At 38.8% G+C, this 22,314-nt stretch overlaps 1 protein-coding gene across 3 annotated transcripts in view; it reads left to right on the forward strand.

Moving 5' to 3' along the window:
* Positions 1-299: 299 nt before the first annotated feature.
* The window catches only part of LOC144665191 (uncharacterized), a 53,978-nt gene continuing 31,963 nt past the window's right edge, over positions 300-22,314 (forward strand). For 2 of the 3 annotated variants that reach the window (XM_078526375.1, XM_078526376.1), the window contains exons 1-5: positions 300-409; positions 14,552-14,901; positions 15,167-15,331; positions 15,458-15,571; positions 16,451-16,573. In XM_078526375.1, the coding sequence (XP_078382501.1) occupies positions 340-409; positions 14,552-14,901; positions 15,167-15,331; positions 15,458-15,571; positions 16,451-16,573 (822 nt within the window). In that variant the 5' untranslated portion in view covers positions 300-339. Of the gene's footprint in view, positions 410-7,203; positions 7,235-14,551; positions 14,902-15,166; positions 15,332-15,457; positions 15,572-16,450; positions 16,574-22,314 lie in introns of those variants that run through there. The other variant, XM_078526377.1, reaches the window with a different exon arrangement.

The raw sequence follows: 22,314 nt of genomic DNA on the forward strand, positions 1-22,314 counted from the left end.
AAAACACTTAAATAAAATTCTATCGTCGCCGAATTAACTGTGATATACTTTTGTGAGAAAGTAAAATCACTAAATCAGTCAAGCACTAAGTGAACCACGCATTACACCTTTTCGTCTACAAAACAGATCTGAAGATATTAGGTTATTATAGTGAACATGTACGGACTTATTTCGCGGGGATTATGCTGAAACAGCTGAAACGTGAATTCTTTCTAGAAGCCAGACATTGACACCTGCTACTCAATACTGGCTGTATTATCTCAATATAAGTAACTTTAACTCGCCGTGTGGCAGTCGTCGTTTGCTACGTGAGGTACTCACACTTCTAAGTATCAAACCATGACATTTTCGAAGAAGGAAGGCGTGCTTCTCTTGGTTGGGTGTTTCTTGATGTTTGACATCGTTACAGGTAGGATAATTCTTTTTTTAAAATATTGTTTAGTTATTATTTTTAAAATTTCTCAGTATTGCCAAAACAAGCCTATGAATGCCAATTGTCGGACCTAAAAGATCCGGGTGGTTTTATCACTTGATGACGAATGCTATTGCCAAAGCTGTTTTCGGCGAACTGCGCAAAAAATTAACACCGTGTTAATGTGTTTCCATTTAAACGAGTTTTACATCGCCGTACCTTGCAAATTAAAACAAAAAACATTTTGGTCACAACCATGTTTATAGCATATCAAAACGGCTACATGTATGTTCAGTCGAATCACGTCCGCCTTAATAGAGACTGGGCAACACCCCCTCCCCCAAAAAATACATTTTAGTCGCTGGTGTGTTCATGTTTAAAATAGGTTTGTGCTTTAGGATTGTTATGAAATGGATTTGAAAATGTTTCGTTGTTTCCGTACGTCAAAAGATAGTACAATATTGACAAATTTACAGCTAATATATCATTGCTTATTTGACAAATCGTTGCAACCGAAGAATTAAACACTTAAGATGGCAATACCCTCCACTGAAGAAAGGCAACATCATGTGCTCTTTGGTAATAAAGTACAAAAAATGTCTTGTTAACAGCTCTATCTGCTGATTGGAGAATGAACTTTTTGTGTAAAAATCACCCCAAAAGACTTCATCCACAACCTCTGGTTTGTGCAATACACGATGCTCAAGGATAATTTGTGTTAGTATACACACACTTAGTGATTGACAATACTATAGCTAAGAAAAAACTACCAAATTTGCCCCTCCTTTTTATTTGTTTTTTCTTTTTTTTTTAAGTAAGAGAAGACAACATATTTCGCAATTTGCAGCACAATTTCTGCACAACTCGAGCAATGAAAAACATGTTGCTTACGTACGGTCAGGTAACTCTTCTCCCGGCATCGGCAGAAATCAGAATACCGCGAGTTTTAATCGGCAGAAATAACGAGTAAACCAAGAACCTCTACAAATATTCAAGGAAACATCTTTGTTTAGATTGATGGATTGAATGGTGTTAAAAGATCATTTAATTTTGCTAGATTGTGAAGAGGACTTTATCAAAGATTAATTAGATTTGCCATGTTTTAAGAGTCTGTTAACTGTTTCGCGCATGATTAGTGCCGCTTGTACGTTTTCCACGCATGAGTGGGAGTTAAATTAAATCGACTTTAATGGATTCTTTCTGAAAATGTTGCGAACGCTTGTTGAGATCACTTCGTTTGTACATACCAAAACAATTATTCTTTGAAATCTCGTTGAATAGCCGCAGAATATTTACTTGGGCGCTTGGTAAATATTTTATCGCTTTTCACCTCCATTTCAAAAAAATAATTGTGAATTATGACCCATGTTGAACTATGTCTAAAAAGCTGTCTAAAAAACCGAACATTTCGCTCAGTCGTCTAAAATTCAAAATTTGTCGAATGCCCTTCATATATTTTTTTCGCCTAGCGCTGAATTTCCGCGCATGGAACTAACAAGCTGGATATAGTGAACACACATAACCTTTTTTTTAGAATTTGTTATTTGTCAAGACATACTTATTCTAAGAGAGTTATGACCCTCTCAAATATTAATTACGGTTAAAATTTGATGTGAAAATTGTTCGCTATAGTTGTATTATTTTAAACGGCTAAAAAGCAGACAACGCATTTTTTTCTTGATGACATTAGCTCAACAAAATGAACAAAGAAACAAAAATACTAATTAAATCAAAGCAATTTTTCTTCTTTCCGTACTGGCGCTGTACCGAGAGGCTCGATTTGTGCTTAAAACCTGTCGGTTTTATTATTTTTGTTTGTTTGTTAGAGCTGTATAATTTAGTTACATGTAGAAGAATTACGAATTTGGGGGCCATGCATTTATTTACTCAAAGGCAATGGTCGACCTTGTAGACAAACAAAAGAAATAGCTCACTTACCAAACCAACTGTGTTTTGAAACTGTTTTGGAGCTGTTTTGAAAGTATTTTGACGATTTGAACACTATTTTTTAAGCATTCAGAGGTATTTTTGTGCTATTTTGCAAAAAAGTTAAATTTGCTTCGTTTGAATTGTATTTAGTTGAAACGTATTTTATGATACTGAAAAAAATTTCTATCTGTTTTCAAGGTATTTTAATTTTAAAACAGTGTTTAAATAGTGGTTTTTAAATCTGTTTTAAAACAATGACCACAAACAGTTAGTTTAAATAGTTTAAAAATACTACTTTGACACTGTTTTGAATGTAGTATCCGCTATGGTTGTTGACTTGAAATGCCGGTATAGTTTATAAACTAACAGTATAAAAACAGATTTAAGTAGGATATTTTAAATGTAGTTGCCAAAATAACAGTATAATTGTTCATTTATCTTTGTCTGAATGAAGCGGAGCGTAATGAAACAGAAGATAAATGGTTTCTTGAATTCCCAAGCACATGTGCATTTGTCAGAAGTATGTTGTAAGTACGTGATTATGCGAAGAAAGTGTGCAATGTAAAGTAGCTAGTATAAATACGCTGAACAGTAAACAAGTTTCATTGCGGATTTTCAACCTTAGCGGACAGTTTAATTTTGTTAAATTTTGTCTCCGTTAGGATTTCAGTCAGTTTTATTTTCCTGATGATCGGCTCGTGTGACTTGGTTCAGTTTGTTAATTTGTTTTTGTTTACTCATTTTCCTTGCCGGGTCAGATGTATACAGTTTGGTTTTTTATTGTCCAAGTGTAAACTTTTGTTACTGTTTGTTTACTGCCGTTTGTTGTATTACAGTTAGTTGTTTAGTTCAATAAATGGGCTAAGAATTGTCTGCTTATCCCACACCGCATTCTGTTTGTCAGTTTTTTGGGTGCGGGAAATTCAAGAAAATACGTTTTAAATAGAATATTTAAAGTGTGGTTTACAAGTTACTGAACAGTATTAAACAGGTTTTAAACATAATATTTAAAATCGATTTGAAATTCAACTCATGATTGCGTTTTACAATATTCTATAAAGAAGGCTGAATTAATCATACGCAAATTTCTGTTCAGGTGACTAGACTATTTACAATGTGGTTTTGAAATACTAAAAGCAGGAACAACATACATATTTTAAATACCCTATTTTTGCGCTATTTTGAGAGGTTGCCCCTGAACTTTACTGCTTATCCCCAGTCCCGTCTCCGTTTTATCTCAATTCCTTTCGCGCGCAACGAAGATCTGAGGGAAATAGACCGACTTATAGACGTTTAAGAGCCTCGTAGGAGGGGTGTCGAATGGTAAATGCGAGACTTTGCGAGCCGGCGAGACTGATATCTTTTCTGCGAGCCCGAGAACTTTTTAGCCTTGAAAAAGAAATCGAGACTCCGAGAAGGCGTCAAAGAAAAATTCGAGACGACGAGACCCTTGAAATTTGGCTAAAATTTTGCGAGACACAAATTTTTTGAAGGACCATTCACCACTCCTCGTAGGCATTATAAGCTTCTAGATATAGACAAATAGGAAAACAACAATTAGCAGACCTGAGACCTTTATACACAAAATGCGCCTTCTGCTTAGCCATGGAATCCCAGATTTTTTTCACAAAATAAATCTTGAGCTTGGATATCCAAGAATTTCTCCCTCCGGCCTACAGCACTCTTTGTTCGATCAAACATTGCCGCAATCGGGCGCGCAATTGTCACGTGGGTGTTTAATCATTAATTTTACAGATCACGTGATCCGTTCCGAAAGGGATTTGAATTTCTTTCCGCCATTTGTACGTACCACCATATTTGGTTGAAATTCCAACTGAAATAGCTTCTTAATCGATGGGTCACCTTCGGAAAGATGTATTTTCCAGTCATATGGATCGATGACGCCGTTAAAGGTAAGCTTGAACTGATTTTTAAAGCATTAAAAGATCTATCACATAAGTACACGAAGCGAAAGTTGTTTTGAGCTTATTGTGCACTGTATCTTCAGAACCTCCGGAGAAAACTGCTTTGAGAAATCGAGAGTAAAATTACAGAGAAGTACTTCACAAGGGAAACGAAAATTGTTCGAGGAAGTTTCGAACGAGAAACCAAGGGCTGGAGAAATCGGAATTCTACTGTTAGTAGCTCACATGTACATGACCCACATGACACTACATGTACAGTAGTACTGTCACTTGAACTGAACGTTCAAAGGTTTCAGTTCACTTCAGCCTGCGAAATAATTTATAGACTAAATCCGATTTCTTTCGTATCCAAAAACAAAGTTAAGGAGTCAGGCTTACTAAAATATTTCGTTTCTTGGATTTTATAATTTAATGCCTTGATTTTATTCAATTTCTATGAAGATACAATCACTATACATTAACTATTATCATTTTAGGACCTATTTTATTTATTGTAATTTGGTCAAATTTCGCCCCTTCGCCCCACTTTCCCAACCCCTTCCCCCTATCTATGTCGTAGTTTGTTTTCATGAGCTCTTTGCTACAATCATACATGTACAACATTGGATTGGGAGATGGGGGTATTTTAGCAGAGTGCAGGGCTGCAAAGCAGTCCTGGAGAGGTGCGCACTGCAGCGCAAGACAGGAATCGATGGAGAGCACATGTGGAGGCCCTATGCGCCAACTTGTCGCCAGGGGACAAGTGAAGTGAAGCAGGGCTGCAAAAAGCAGTTGGTCATCGAACATTGGCTGACCAAAATTAGCTCATGTCTGATGAAATAGCAAGTGTGACTGACATGATGTCTGGACCATTTTCTTGATCATAAATCACTTTACAGCAAGGATGATTAAAAATTCAACCTTATATTTTTTGGTGATGTCCGACCACAATTTTGTTGTTAAATTTGCCATAAAAACTGCTATTATTATTAAGTGTCAACAATAATTGTTAACCATAATAAAAATTATTTTAGGCTAAGAATGTAGTTCTAAATCCATACCAGACTGGCTTCAGAATGGTTGCATTTAAGTGCAAGCCTAGGTCCAGTCCCATGTACACGTTCAGTGAATGTATCCTGAGATGACCTTAAATAATATTGTTCTGTCACACAAAAACGTTTTCAATCCCATTACATTTCTGGTCTTCATTATTGATCAGTGAAGCAAATAGTACTTTTGCCAAGTCCGAGTAACATTGATAGGCCAATCAACAGTTTGATTTCAAAATGGCAGCTCGGTACATGATATGGATGAGTGAATAAATTCAGTCATTTGTACATTTAAATCTGCTCAAACTGGTAGCTGCTCTGAACTAAGTGAAATCAGCATTTTTATTTTAACTCTTAGAAAGAAGGCCCTCAGCCATTTTGACTATACTAAAAGCTTACATTCATAGTAGGAGAAACTTTATTCTGGTAAATACATGTAAAGTTCTTTGTGTTATTTAAATATACATGATGCAATTAATTAATTTAGGGTTTGCAATGTGAGATCTTAATTATTTATTTGTTATATTTGGGAGAGAAGGCATTTTTGCTACATGCAGATCTTAAAGCTTGTGCAGTAACACAGCATAAATTATTTCGAACACGTTGTTCATCATCAGAGAGGTAATCTTTCAGTCAATTGAAACCCCGCACCCCCAGCACCAAGCGGGGAATTTACATGTAACATCAACCAAATGTTTAAACATGACTGATCACCCTGTCCCAGGTGCCAAAACGTCTTTTAAAAAACCCAGCATAGCGGGGGCATCCAAACCAAATGAAGAAACAACTCAAGAGTGACTTTCAAGAAAACTGGGCAAAAATCTTGATTCTGTGCAGAAGTGGAAAATTGATTTCCTTTCATTTATTGTCTATATTGAATAAGTAAAGCTTGACTGTGGAATTTTTTTTTCAATAAAAAGTATTAGGAAGAAAGTGTTAAATAGCCAGAGCACTTACGCACCGCACCAGCAGTGCCTTCAGGAGAGAATTTGCCCTTTCTGCAGGGGGAGTATGGGGGGCCTCCACCAGAAAACTTTGAAAAACTGCATGGTCAGAGGTGCATTCTGGTGCATTTTCAGGACCATTATTATTATTTATTATAACCTAGAGTCTAAAACTTGACTCATGACATTACCAAGAGTTCCATAAAAAGTAGAGACAAAATACTTTCTAAAGGCAAACAGCTTAAATTCACCCTATGATAAAATTCATGTCAGAAACAGAAATGGGCACGGTAGTGTACAAAGTTGACAGGTTTCACAAGGAGTCTATCCTTGACGTGTGAAGACATAACCAACCTACAGAGGCATTTCAATACACAAATTTCTTTTCATGTCACCCACCGGGTGTCATGAAAGACTTTATCAAGGGAGAAGCGTTAAGGCTTCTTAGAACAAATTCCTTCTCACAACGTACATTTGAGAGAAAAAAAAAAACATTAGACATGTTGCCCCTGCTTCTGGTGATTGCATGTTGTTAAATCACTCTCCACCACCCCAGTCTTCTGACAATTTGTTAAATCCACTGCCCACCGGGGCACACGTGCCATTAAAAGTGTGTTAAATCCTGGCTTTGGACATGTTAAATCCCAGCTAAGTCCCGGGGGTTAAGGGACCAGGGTTTCAATTGACTGATGCATTATCATCAAAGTTTACATGTGCTTCTAATGATGAACTTAAGGCTTAAGTGTATCCCAATACATGTACTAAGTGATCACATTTACACAAATTGTGAAAAGGATTGGGATTTGTATTTTTTTAATATTATCATGGAGATCATTTCTTAGGGTTTCATAATGTCGGATCTTGATAGCAGGTACAGTACATATTGTGAGTGCATAATTATGTCAATTATATTGAAGTCTAAGTTTTTTTCTTTTTATTTTTGTAGAAAAATACCAACAGAACAACCTGGCCAAAAGGAAAACCCTGCAGATACATGTACACTTGTTGAGCTAAGAATAATTTAGAAATAATACTACGATTTCCAGTTGAGTACGACGCGAACAAAGTTTGGTGACGAAGTTTCAACATAACAACGGCATTGTTGTCAAGGGCAAACTTCTCTGTTACCATTGGTAACAAATTTGTTTTTGTAACTGCCTTGCTCGACAATCTCGATGCTTAAATAAATACAAACACTACAAATATCGTCAGCAACACTTTATTACGCTTTCAAATAAAAAATATTTACACAGAGACAACAATAAAAGAAACAAATAACGAAATATATTATGCCTTTGCAGTTTTATATCGACGGTAACAGATCTGTGTTGAGAGTTGACGTTATGTTTAACGTGCGTCACTTTACCTTCCTCGTTAGAGTTACTGTTCAACTGAAATTTTATCGTTTTCCAACTCCAGGGATTTTCTAGCAGCTTTAAGAATTCCTTCAGCTTTAAATAATATATCTTTCTCAAGTGCAAAATGAATAATTCGCGAACTGAAATGAAGAACATTTAGCGTTTCGTAAAGCTGACAAAAGCTAACACCATTTCGGATCGAAATTTCAAAATATTAGCCAATCAAAAAATTGCTCAATTAAAACTGACGCCATCTTGGATCGAAATTAGCCAATCAAAAAATTGCCCTGTTTCCCGAGAGGTCCTCCTTGTATAAAAGAACTTTGGCGGTCAGTACCTGTAACGACAAGTTACCAATGGAAACAGAGAAGTTTGCCCTTGACAACAATGCCGTTGTTATGTTGAAACTTCGTCACCAAACTTTGTTCGCGTCGTACTCAACTGGAAATCGTAGTAATTATACAAGCATTAAAAGGACCCTTAGCAGCCAGCCAGTTGATTTTGTTAAAAAAAAATATTATGAGTGTTTCAGTGTTACGTTTACACTGTATATTTTAGGTAGAGCATGTCATGAACACTATAAACTGTGACACAAGTTGCAGTACTAATTTGCAAAAAGATTCCATTTCATTGTACAATTAAATTTTCATTATTTCAATGGCATTGAAAATGATGGAGGCTGACTATGGTCCTTTACATGTACAGCTGTATGCACATGTAAATTTATTTTGGGAAGAGTCTTCATAATTAAGTGTTTGAACTCTTTTACAAATTATTTCACACACTCTCAGTGTTTACAAAGTAAAGTGGACATCTTACAGTTGTTGCTCATTCATAAATTGTGGAATGCACTATTGAAAGAGTTTGGGTTGAGAATATGAAAGTAGAGTGAGTGTCAGCTAGAAAGTTACACTGTACATTTTTGTGTATTCTTTGCTGTTGATTACTGCTATTGAAAGCCTCAGGGCTTGACAACTAGAGATGCATGTACAATGTACAGGTGTATGGTCATACACTGTTTGCATTGGTTTCAAAGTCAACATAAAAATTAATGTAAAAGGTTGTCGGATAACCGCATTGATCTTCTCAGTCTCTTCACTGCCAACTTGTGTTCAATTGTAGAAATCTGCCCTATGTGTACTTTAGTTTAAGACCCTAGAAGCTTCCAGAAAGCCAGAGTATATTGAAATTTAAAAATAACTGACACCTCCCTTGATAGGAAAGGTAAAAAAAAAATCACAAACATCGTGCGCTTACATGACATGTACTACATGTATGCAGACAGCTTATACATTGTGTACAAAGTATAATGCTCATGAGTTCAATCTATTGTTTTACAAGCATGTAAATTTCACCTACAAATGACTGCACACAAATTTAAAATGTACATTGTATAGTGCATACATGACTGTTTAATCAGCACACGTATAAACAAAAATATATAGCCTGAAGATTTGACATCAAACAAGAAATCAAATTTACTAAACATCTCGACAGTATATTTAAATTTTCAAGAACTTGAAATTTTTTCTTTGAAAAGTTTAAAATTGGAGTGCTTAGTTTTTTACCTTATTACCACTTGGCCTTGCCTATTCTATAACTTAAGGTATTATTACCATGCAGTGATGTCTATACAGAATGATCAATATTAATGTTGTGCTAAAACAATCTTTTATAAACTCCTAAAAACGTGTGCCATATAATCACATTTTTACATGTACTTACCATATTAAGAGATATGACCATACAGTACAGCTCAAATGTAAGTTGACAGTCCCTCAAGCCTCGAGACTCGATCCTCAAAACTCGAAAACTTCGAGTTTCGAGTCTCTAGTCGAAAATTTTGAGGTTCGAGTATCGAGTCTCGAGTCGAGAAAAATAATGAGCTTGTCGCTTGAATGATTCCTCGAGAAATAAATTGCTCAAGTGGGCCACACTCTCAAGTGCTGTACACAGTCGAAGCATAGTTATAAACTACGGTCGAAGCCAGCGTGCCGGCTACTCATCTCTGTTGTAACAATGCGCACTTGGTCGTTTAATATTTCGAACCATCAGGTGAACAAAAAGCTCGAAATAGCAAGAGCTTGAAACCGTCGATACTGAATGAATTGAAGGCTATCGAAACCAGAAGTAACCGAGTTGCAGTTAGCACGGTCCCGCCGAATCAACCTGTGATGAGCGATCTTAGGACAAACATGAAACGTGTGTAATGTCAGGCGTACGATTGTTTGTGTTATGATTTAGGACGCAATTATTAAACCTTAAAGTTCAATCTGTCATTTAGTTTTCTTTTGGAAAACGCAGTTACATGTGTATGAAATAATTTATCGCACTGTCAAATGGTGAGGTTTATATTTCAGGCACTTATGGTGGGCGCGAAACACTTGTACATGATATGCGAGGAGCTTTTATTCTCCACTCAAGAAATAAATCATTTCCTCGAAAGCCTTTTCGAGTTATGAATATTCGAGATTGCCTTGTTTCTCAATCCTCAAGACTCGAAATTCGAGTGACTCGAACTTCGAGACGCGAGGATCAAGTCTCGAGGATCGAATCGAGACTGTCAACTTACATTTGAGCGGTACTGTACATGTATCTGCAGTTGTTAAATCAGGGATTCCAATAACAGTCATCAACAGCCAAGAATCACTCTCTAACCAACAAGATAATAATTATTACACAGTGTTGTACCTCAATAATTACAACAGATCTATACATGTACCACCTTAATCCCCATTCTTTGCTTTGTTTTAGTTCAAAGTGAAGCCACACTTAGTTGCTTGTTTTCATGTACTCGACCCAGACACTTATTATTTTAAGCACCAAATTTAAAATGCATTTGTAATCCTGTTTTTATATTGTTTGTAATAAATATATTTTAAATTCCAACTTGCTTCTGTGGAATCTTGAAAAAGTTTTTAAAATATGTTTAATAGTGTTTTAAACAGCTTAAAAACACCATTTCAAAAGTATATTTTAATATTGTTTTAAATAGATTACAAAACCAGTTTAAACAGTCAAAAACTACATGAAAAATATAATTTAAGTACCTATTTTTAATCTGTTTTTGAAAAATAGTTCAAAAATAGTTTTTAAAAAGAGTTTAAAAACAGTTTAAAAATAGTTAACAAATAGTGTGAGAATTTGAAATATATTTGTAATCCTGTTTGTCTGAAATATATTTTAAATTCCAACCTGCCTCTTTGGAATCTTGAAATCATTTCAAAATACTTTTAAAATAGTGTTTCAAACAGCTTTAAAACACCATTTCAAAAATATGTTTTAACCCTGTTTTAAATAGATTACAATACCAGTTTAAACAGTCAAAAACTACATGAAAAATATAATTTAAGTACCTATTTTTAATCTGTTTTTCAAAAATAGTTTTTAAAAACAGTTAAAAAACATATTAAAAATAGTGTTGTGTTTGGTAAGGGATATATTTATATATACTTGAGCTGTCCAATTAATTTTATGATCCTGTTAACTATAAGTGAAGCATTTCGGATTCATGGATTTGAGAAATAATTGGTAGAGTTTCATTTTATAAGTTGTAGGTTTTAGTACACGTTTAATTATAGCAAAAAATAATGCTGAATTCGTGGCACAATCTTCTCCGTCGACACACAAAACAATCCATGTTGCAAAACAAATATCATGACAATATTTGCTTCAATCCAAGGCTACAAAATATCAGTTATCCCCACCTATGATCGATGAGTTGATCGTGCTAATGCTAACCATAAAAACAAACAAATATACTTTTCTCGTCCTAATTCTCTGAAGCCGGAGTTTGTTGTTCGTATATCATCCTTAGAAGACCATAATACATATGGCGAAAACGTGACTTCCATTTTTGCGAAAAATTTCGTTATTCAAATCAATCAATTTAAATTCTGTTTCGAACTAGGTTACCGTATATCTTCTGCGGGTGACTTTAGCCCAGAAATAAATAAAAAAATGTCAATAAGGTAATGGAAAATATGTTAGTATATTCTAAAACAGGGGGTAGCGTTTTGGGACACGTTGATTGGCTAATCATTCACCTCAGTGTCTCATTAACCTCAGTGCTGGCTCATTCACCTCCACTTTGATGAATTGTTCTTTTCTATGAAATAAAGAATTGTTTAACTTTAATTCTATCTAACCGTAAGGAAAGAAGGGTGCGGAAACCCCAAATGACAAATGTCGCTTCGAATTCAGTCGCATGAACAAGTATTAGTCAAAAGTCATATTAGTCAAAAGGGGTTAACCTTCAAGACCTTGTGAGGCTTTGTGATATTCTAATTGGTTGCTTCAGAATGTTCAGTCATATTTGAGTAACAAATATTTATTGATACCTGTAACAAGCAAGGCGATAGCTGGAGATCTATTTTGATTTTTGTTGCAATCAATAAAATTCGTTTACGCCCAAAAAATCATTTTAAGAGGGAAGGGACACTCGCATAAATATAAAAGCATCATTGTTCGTCTCACAGATGTTAATAAACATTTCATTCACGCCTTTGCTGTGCCATAGGCATAAACTAGCCAGTAGAAATACAGGGGACGCTTAATGGGTAGGAATTCATTCCGTGCCAACTATTCGCTTGTATATTAAGGACCTCAGGCCAAGGGGAAATAACAGGTTTTCGAAGCAAAAGAAAACAGGATCAGAAACAGATTGCATGTCAAATACCACCTAGTGTGCCACCAGGAGTGCATAAATAATTATGTGTGCAGTGTACTTAAAGGTGGCAAGTTAATGCCGGTAAAGACCATTGTTTACAGTTTTGGTAATTAATGGTTGATCTTATCGATCCATTGTCGCGTAGCATTCACAATGTATATTATTTTTGCTATGGGGTCAGTTTGAAATTTGGCCAGCATTTACACAGTCAATCATTTCCTTGGTAAAAAGGTAGGGCCACGTCTGCAATGGGAATAAATTGGTTAAACAAATGGAGTGTCTCTCTACGAATAAGTACCAAATTGTAGAATAATGTGAAAGAGATGATAGCATGTTCCAAGAGTTGATGCAGTTGAATCATTTTAATACCGATTGTGCATTAATAAATGTCATAATAATTACAATCACCATCTGCATTTTTAAAACACCTAAGAAGACAACTGCGCATAGGTATTTTTTTTTCACAAGAAAGATACATTTTTTGTGCCAAAAAAGAGAAAAAAGGGCAAGAAAACACGATAGAAACATAATCTTTTTTTCCATAATTTTATGAACCTTCTATCCAGAGCTACATCTGAAAAAAAAGAGTTTTGTTCCCTTCTAAAAAGAGGCACCTGATGTTCGATAGTCGCTATACACTGTCCAATCTAGATATTCTTTTCATTTTGCCATAATTATGGCAGAAGCTACATACGTTCTTCACAGCTCATGCCAAAAAAGCTAAACGTTATCGCCCTGGCAGGAAAAAAATATATTTCAAAAGCATTTAGAGCAATCACTTCAAATTTTAAAGCTGTTATTAACTATTTCTGTTGTTTTGTCGTTGTTTAGTGTTCGAATGGGTAATGGTAACTTCTAATTCAGAAAACTTTATGAAAGCTGTAGTATCTGGTCTCTTATGTTCTTTTCCAGTGTCTATAATTGATCACAGCTAACTGATGATATATGTTGTCATTTGATTTAAAATCCGGTCGTTGTTATTTCTAAGTGCATCATGATGAAAAGCTTGTGACATCTCAAAGTGACCACTTGAATGGCCTGTTTTAAATAGCTTAATGCATGCAAAGCACTTGGACCTGTTTTTATTAGCACATTAAGCGTTAACGCTTAACTGTACTGTACACTTTTTTTTCGCAGTTCCAAATTTAGTTATTAATATTTCGCAATTTTTTAATTCTATACTGTAAATTCAAAGTCCCGTTTTTTTTTTATTTACCAAATAAGTTTCATGTTTTATGGGATTCCAAGTATTTGCTGTGAATATTTTTAGATAAGCTGGATTACGATTAAATAATTTAATGACGTCTTGCCCCTTTTTTCTTTCGTAGCTTTGTTTAGTTTATAGATCATAATCTTTTTGTTAGGCTGAGCGATGCCGCCATAGTATTCACACAAGATAACGTATTACTCATTCCAGTAGAATTAACAACACTGATTTTATTATTCTTTGTCTATCATATTTATGCACTTAACTAAAAAGGGTTATCTTGAGCGGATCTACGTAGCAAACCAAAATAACATTCTTGGGATATTACACTAAAGCGACAGTTAAAGCGGATTACACTCTGCTTATACAAGGAGATTAACTAAAGATAATCGTGAAAACAGTGCACGTATTCTTACTTTTTTTTGAAAGTTTGAAATAACATTTAAGCTGGGCAAATGCATTATTTAAGCCTTCTTCATACGTCGATGGAAACTAAACTGCCCAGCACGCTTTCAACATCCCGTCATTTGAAAAAAAAAACTAAATTATTTAATATATTAATTTACAAAGTAACAGTTGCTACACATAGACAAAAACTATGTTTGCTGCTGTAGAGTCATCAAACCAGATAAGCAGTCAAGCGGTATTAAGAAGCGTTAATATTTTACGTATTACTATCATCAAACGTTTGGCGTCAACTGGTAAAGTCAGTGAAAAATAGGAACGCATGCATGTTGACCATGCATTTGTTGCTGTTAATAGATTGTTAAATTTAACTTTTGCTGTCTGTCTAAGAATTAAGATGCATATGAATTACGGTTCACTTTAGTGATTATAATTTCATTCTATTAAGTAACCATTATGTGCGGCTAAACGAACAGCAATTATTTCTATTAATTTAGTGATTTGGTCTTCAACTGTTTATAATATTTGCCGACTTCAAGAAACTTTTTTCTCGTCAGAGTTAAGACACCAACACTTTTTTGTATGTCTGGTTAAAAACTTAGTGCTTAATTTCAATTATTATTTTTTTTAGAAAACTGTCGTATAGTTTTAATTCTTTTTAAATTTCTTTTCAGGTGTCGAGAGAGGAAAACTCAATATTCAACAGGTGGGAGCTGACGGTTTTCACTGCGAACCTGTGTCATTCAGCAGTGGTTTTTCCAGTGGAACTCCTGTGAGAGTATTTGCTTCCATTAATCATGGAAACGAATCATCAGGAGCCCATGATTCCGCTTTTGTTTGGGTGGAAGATGTGACAACTAACCGCTTTAAGGCCTGTCTCGTGCAAGTTGGTTGGGGCTACGGAGGTAACACCACCATCGACTGGTTTGCATTCCAAGGTTCCCAAACGGGCGTTTATCACGGAGAGGCTAGTTTTAGCCTTTTCACGACTGGAACAAAATGCAGTCAGGTTTCATTTCCTCAGGTGAGATTATTTTACTTTTTTTTGGTTTTTCTTTTTCTTAATGAGTCTCTCTCTCATTTTGCACTGACTATGCCCTCAGAACATTTCATGGCGGTAATCAAAAATAGACATTTTCACGGGAGGAAGTACTGATCAATCGCATATTTATTCTAAGTTTTGTTTTTAGTGTTAACAAAACACTCTTGCTCCAACAAATTATAATTCTAAAACTTAAATTAATAAGGACGACCCCGTTTTTGTTTTTGTTTTTTATTAATATTTCCAGGCCTTTTCATTGGTGCCAAAAGTTCTCTTGACTGTAAAACACGGTACCCCAAACCAAAAGCAGGACGCCATGAGTGTCTGGATAGAAAGCGTTTCCAAAAGTCAGTTTGAAGTTTGTTTACGGGAGGCGAGGACATTTGATGGACCTCACAACAATCTTGCAGTGGTAGGTCAAAGATGAGATACATGTACCATCTTACATGTTTGACTGGTATAACAATGAACGCGTGTAATTTTAACAAATATTATAGCAATGAACATATTCTGCCGTTTTCCTGACTTCGTCCTCTAGAGCTGGATGGCATATGAACAGTACCCATCACCATGGGAAGCTAAAGAGTCATCATCGGTGGTGTTTTCTGACAACGAGGTACCAACTGCAGAAACCAACTACTCCCTTTGCAAGGTACGTGTGCACCCGCTATTGTGAGAAATTTTGACGTGCTTAAATTGAATATATACACTTAATATGTTAGTTTAACATAGTATTTATCTGAGCCCCGCGAATGAGCGAGGAAAAATACGTGTACGAGCAAAGAGCAAAATGTCCGCGCGTAACATATATTTTAATATATGTTACGCGCGGACAAAACCAACGAATAAGGGATTCTCATCCTACTACTAATTAATTTACCAGTGTTTCGGCTTCTAGTTTTTAAAATGCATTCTGCACCATCTGAGAATACTATCGACCTCATAAGGCGTGTGCCAATGACGAAAACATTACAAACAAAATATCTTTGTCCAGGGCTCACTACACAAAACTTTTTCAGCTACGCTGCGAGAAGTTTTTGCCGTAACAAATTCAGCAGTTACTGATTAGAGGTAACGTGGAGTAACACTTGCAGATCAATTCAACCGACAACTACATTTGCATCGTTGAGTGAAAGCCGCTATTATTGTCTTTAACACAAAGGCAATAATATGTTTTCGACTTGCACCCAGTATAAAAGAAAATAATACTCCAAACGAGGAAAGATCCTGCGATGCTGTAAAGTTAGTGATTTTGTTCAGTTAGTCGTTTAGTGGTTGGCACGGCGAAAAAAGCGTATGCCTTTTTTTTGCGGTCTAAGGTCCGTCATTGTGTCCATTGGAAAACAGTCACTTATAGAGGTAGAAGTAGCTAAGAATGTAGTTTTGCTGTGTAATTGTAAACTTACAGCACAGCTCATAAGAATAAATGGCGATACTGGAAAACTAAAATTTCTAATACTGTACAGTAAAATGCCTAACAAGATACATACATGTATGTTCACTAAATATAGCTTTTTAAACTACTTTGCAGATGGTAAACTTCACACAACCATTTTATACACCGCCAGTGATACTCACAACTGCTCTTAATGGTGGAAGCAACAATGCCAACATAGCGTGTGCAGTGAAAGGTCCTTTGAGCAGTTGGCTGGAGGTACATATACAGTTAGTTTACAAACTTTAAAACCAGTGTTAACGATTCTGATAGTGACAATGACTATTAGGATGCTATTTGTATCATAAATTTTACCCCATATCTTTATTTTTTTATAAGGGACTAGTCACAAAGTAAAGGGGGGGGGGGGTATGAAAAAAGGGGGGTGGGCCACTATTTCTCAACATGTCAAAAAGGGTAGGCGAGGAAAAGTAATGCACTGCATTTGGTCATGGTAAAATTATTCATTTAGCTGCATCTATAAAAGTGCACAATTTTTTATCAGAATGCCTAAAACAGCATTTTTGTGGCTCTAAAAATCTTAATTTCCCCGGGGGTACATCCTCCCAAACCCTTACCTGCTACGTACCTAACATCATTAACTTAAGACCACCATGCCGCGAAAAAATAAATCCAGAACTATTGAGTAAAAAAATCAAGAATATTATAGGTTGTAGAAAACTACTATATAAACTTCTTGTCCAAGTCTGAGGTCTGTACGTCATTTCGTACTCAAGTTATCCGTCAAAATGTTTCACACAAATTTAGAGAGCACAGTTTGGAAACGCCATGTTGGAGCCCAACTGCCTGGGCCCCAACATGGCGGTCGGAAATCAATCAAAACATCTGGCAATCACTTCTGCTACAAAAGCGGTCAGATCACCCTCACGAACAAATAAACATTCACATAAACACTTCTCGCAAAACCTCAGCTGTACGTCCAGATGGTTACAAATCGCAGGATAAGGCTTTTTTTTAAAGACGTCTGATAGCCAGTGAAGAATAAGAACTCAGGGGTCTTGCGATTCTGAGTTTTAGAATTTTGATGACGTCACGTGAAAACCAAGAATTATTATCCCGTTAAACTGCAGAGACTACATGTCAACAGTACAAAAATTCAACCAGAATGCCCTAAACACCGACACCGGCATGTTTCAAACTTTTGATCTCGATGATTTCTTGGAGATTCTGACTAAAGTGATAAGCCGATGTTCTCTATGTACCTATCCACGTTTCTGAATTTGGTTGGGGGTGGACCAGTCCCTTATTATCAAAAGAGAGAAAATCATCTTAAACGTGAAAGGTAACAAATACATGAATTTCAACAAGAACAGTATTTTTTTTGTTTAATGATTGCACTAACAACTGACTTGATTTGCCACTTCAGACGTTAAATTTAGTTAACGCCCATGTTGCAAGTGGAGGTTAGGTGCCCAAGGGGCCCGGGGGCTGCAATTGCAATCACACCCCCAAGGCGCCAGAACACCCGACTGGCCTGCCCAAACCCGCAACCCAGCCATGAGCCCCCCATACCGGACCCCCGAACCCGAGCACCCGTCACACTCAAGCCCAAATGGCTCAGTGGAAGAAAACTAAACACTTGGTCCCAGTAAATGGCCCAAACCCCAGGGAGGGAGGGAATGGAACGCTGAGAACGCTACTACAAATTAACACAAAACGCCACGCCGATCGAACTACGAATAACAAACGCAAGCATATGGGATAGCTACGCATGTACCAACGGGAAACACCGCTGGACCAGACTCGACCCAGTACTTCAGCAACCATGTGAACACCACCAAAAGGCTACTAACAAACATACGCCAAACAATTAATGCTACAAACGCCTGAAACACTAGAAACACGCTAATGACTACAGTAGGCTCTTGCTCCTTGTCGTTAACTATGTTAAATTACATTTAACTGTATTTAACACCCACGTCGCAAGTGGAGGTTAGGTGCCCAAGGGGCCCGGGGGCTGAAATCGCAATCACACCCCCAAGGCGCCAGAACACCCGACTGGCCTGCCCAAACCCGCAACCCAGCCATGAGCCCCCCGTGCCAAGCCGAAGGATCCCCCAGGTTGGGACCAACCTGGAGCCACGAGGGGGCTCGGGAATCCCAAGCCGCAGCCCCTAAAGACCCCAACCTGAGGCACCTAACCCGACGTAATAAGCCACGCGTACTAAATACCTGTCACGCCACCAACTGACTGGAAACCCGGACAATTGAGTTGACTGGAGTCCAAATATAGATCTGGTACGCATCACTGGACGAACGCCCTAAAGTCTTGATAAGGTGATCCGGAACACCACGGGCCGCTGCGTTAGTTGCTGCCCCAATACGGAAGCTGTGGCCAGAGTACGAGCCAGAGTAACCCGCTGCATGTAAGATTGACTGCACTGAGGATGACAACTGCTGCCGTGTAAGCGGACGACCACTGCTAAACCTGAACAGCGGTCCCGAAGTGGCACCACGTTGAGAAAGGTAGTTGCCTAGCGCAACAATGGGACAAACTAAGCCCACACCACGCCCCAAGTAGATATCACAACCCGCCCGAAAGGGGTCAGTCTTAGAACACTTGATCCGAACCTTAAAACAAGTAGGTTTCACCAACGAGTCTGCTTGAACATCACCGACTGTCATGTGAGTGCTCGGATGGAAGGTTGAGTTTACCGTGAATTCCCCAGCTCGTAAAAAAACCGAAAAATCCCAAGCAGCACGCAGCCCACAACATCACAGGGTCTGCTGTGGATAGGTCCAAGGAGCGCTGGATAACCCTCAATTGGTCTATTGTGATAGGAAGGTGTCTTGGAGTCACTGGACCCTGGACACGCTTAATGCCCCTGAGTAACCGCTGCAAACGAAGACACCCCACCAGAGGATCAGGAAAGCCATGGACAATGTAGAGGGAGCGAACTGCTGAAAGGTACACCTTGATAGATGAATGGTTTAAATTGTCCCCCAGCACTGTGGCAAAGCGCATCAGAGTCTCCTCATCGGCTAGAGGGAGGATGCAATGCTGAGTTACGCGACCATCCTGATGGCAGAAGTTAATGAAACGGCGCTGGGCAGAGAGGTAAACTCGCCGAGTCGATGGTGCAAGACCTTGAGTAAAGAGAAACTGGCACCTCTGAGTCAGGGCGTCTGAAGAGCAGCTAGGAGGGAGGCAGGAATCTGGGCCGGTGCTTCGTCGGAACCCCTGAAATTGGAAACGGGAGAGAGCATCAGCTACTGGATTATCTTTACCACAAACTGATGAGGAAGTAAAAGAAATGAATGGCGAACGGCCAGCATGGACAAATAGCGCAGCAACAACATGAGACTCTGATCCTGCGGAGTGCCCGACTTGAGTACTGCCACCACCGACTCATTGCACAAAAACTCAACCCGCCGCGACACCCACTGCGAGCCCCGCAGAGAGGCTGCTATAATGATTGGGAAAAGTTCCTTGTACGCAATTGAGGATGATCTCTGCACGGCCAACCAAGCGCCACAGAACCAGTGAGATTTAAAGATAGCGCCATGGCCCAGTGAGCCGGATGCATCTGAAGAGACCTGGAAGTCTGGGAGAGGGGCCCATGTGGGCATACAAAAGAAACTCAGGCCATCCCAGGTCTGAAACAGCTCCCGCCACCACGTTAAGTCCCGTTGGAATTCCTGGTTCAGCCTGATCGGGTGATCATCCCGGCGGAGGGCGCAGAGCAAATTAATCATGCGACGAAGAAAGGTCCTGCCCTGGGGCGCAACCTTGCAAGCACGATGGAGGTGACCGATCAAAGATTCTTGCTCCCGACGCCTGCAGAAACGCTTCGTAGACCACTCTTCCAACAGTGCAATGATCGTGTCCCGCTTATCTGATGGAAGGCGAGCCTGCAGCTTTTCTGAGTCCAATTCAATCCCAAGGATGGTTAAACAAGTAGCTGGTCCCTCCAACTTGTCAGGATGTAACGGCAGGCCCAATTTCTTACACAGGTGCACACACTTCTGCAGGTTATTGTGACAGATGGGAGAGGCTGGTGGGACCAAGGTCAGAAAATCATCCAGGTAGTGACGCAGGAAGTTAACACAGGAATTGTTAACCAAAATCCACTCGACAAGATCTGCAATGGCTGTAAAAATAAATGGTGCTGACCGCAGACCAAAAGGGAGTACCATATCCACGAAAAATTGACCCCGCCACCTCATCCCCAACAGGGGGCGATCCTCTGGGTGGATAGCAACATTCCTGTCTGCCGTGGCCACGTCAAACTTAGCCATCAGAGTTCCTCGACCTGGAGTCATAATGCCCTCAATTAACGCATCCACTGAAACATACTGGACTGAAAAGCAGGCTTAGGAATGCCATCATAACGCTGTGCCCCGGCGACGAAAATCCAAGATCAACCGCCATTTGCCCGGCTGATATTCTGGGTATCCCCAAATCGACATGTGCAGGGGCGCCACTGGGGAGACGAAAATGGGCCAGCCACCCTGCGAGCTAAGACTTCAGTTTGGAGATAGGAGTCAATTACTGAAGGATGATCCAAGGAAGAGCGCATATTGGCGGAAGCTGACTTCAGAGACACATAGGAAGCCTCAAAACCAATCCGAAAACCATCCTGTATTCCCGAAATCACAAATGCTACTGCTGACCTATCCAGGTGGTGACGTAACTCTTGCTGGAACTGATCCAAGCGCAACGGTGAGACTTCCTTGACAGAGGCTAGCGGAGAGAAAATGCCATCTGCAACAATGGGCTGAACTGGAACAGGAACTGAACGAAACAACTTAGCCCTACAAGGCAGTTCAATCTGCTGGCCAGGCAACGTAACATGACTGTCTACACTATATACACTGAAATCACGACGAGCTTCTAGCCTGTCAGTACCATCCTCCTCTTCCACCAGGAGAGGCCAAGGGGGACTGGGAACGATGACCGCTGGTGAGGGGAAAAGGGGCAGTTGACCTTTGCATGTTCCCCTTCACAGTTTGTACACACATAGCGGAACCTGCACCTACCAAATGGCCACAGGCACTTTCCCTCATTCCACGAGCGGCAAAAGGGATATGCACACTTGAATCATGGCTGCCCGCTGGGGACTGGGACGACCCTGGAAAGGAAACCCGCAGCTGCTGTTGCGAGGATGACGCTGGGGACTGCAAATGAAAATTGTACAAATCCAGGTTCATCTTGGACCAGTCGCCCAAGCCCGAGGCCACGGCATCCTTCCTAAATGCTGAGTCATACTTCCTAAATGCTGAGTCATACTCCAACCATGCCGAGCCCCGAAACTGATGTGCCGTCTGTATGATCAACAACTTGTATTTTGTTAAATCGGACCACCGATGCGGATAGGTTGCACACAAAACCATTTGGAAAATTGTAAACGCTTCTGTCCACGTCAAAATATCAGATATCTCCACTTGCCGACGCTTTGCGTTCGACACCAAGAGCTTCGAATTCCCCTCCAAGTGCACCTGTGGGCCCGTTCGGCTGCCCTCACAGGGCATCAAATTGCGCCTAATACGGGCGCCAATGCGACTAAATTTTTCACTTTGGCGACCAAATCCTGAAAGCTGGTCGCCAAATTGGCGACTAGAATTCGCACAATCGACCACGTGCACACATTACCTCAAATCGCATCGGATCGCTTAATTCATCAAAAACTGCATAACTCGTAAATAAATCGCACAGTGTGAGCAAAGTACACAATAACTTCTTGCTCTATCTAAAGATCTTACATTTCAGCTAAATATAATGGTTTTGAAGGTTATTTACCTGTCCAAAACTGTAAGAAAACATCTCATATGGTTTGCAATCGAGCGTTGTTATTTTGGGCGGCCAACTTCCTTTTCAGTTTCAACTTACAAAGTAGCCACACAAGACAGCCACACAATAAATTTGCTTTCTATCTTTGATCTTTGTATTTTATTGAAGTTTACAAGGCAAAATGGCTCAATTCAAATTGTTTAAATCC

The sequence above is a fragment of the Oculina patagonica genome, chromosome 9 (genome assembly GCF_052425735.1).
Source record: "Oculina patagonica isolate OP01 chromosome 9, crgOcupat, whole genome shotgun sequence".
Taxonomy (NCBI): Eukaryota; Metazoa; Cnidaria; class Anthozoa; order Scleractinia; family Oculinidae; genus Oculina; species Oculina patagonica.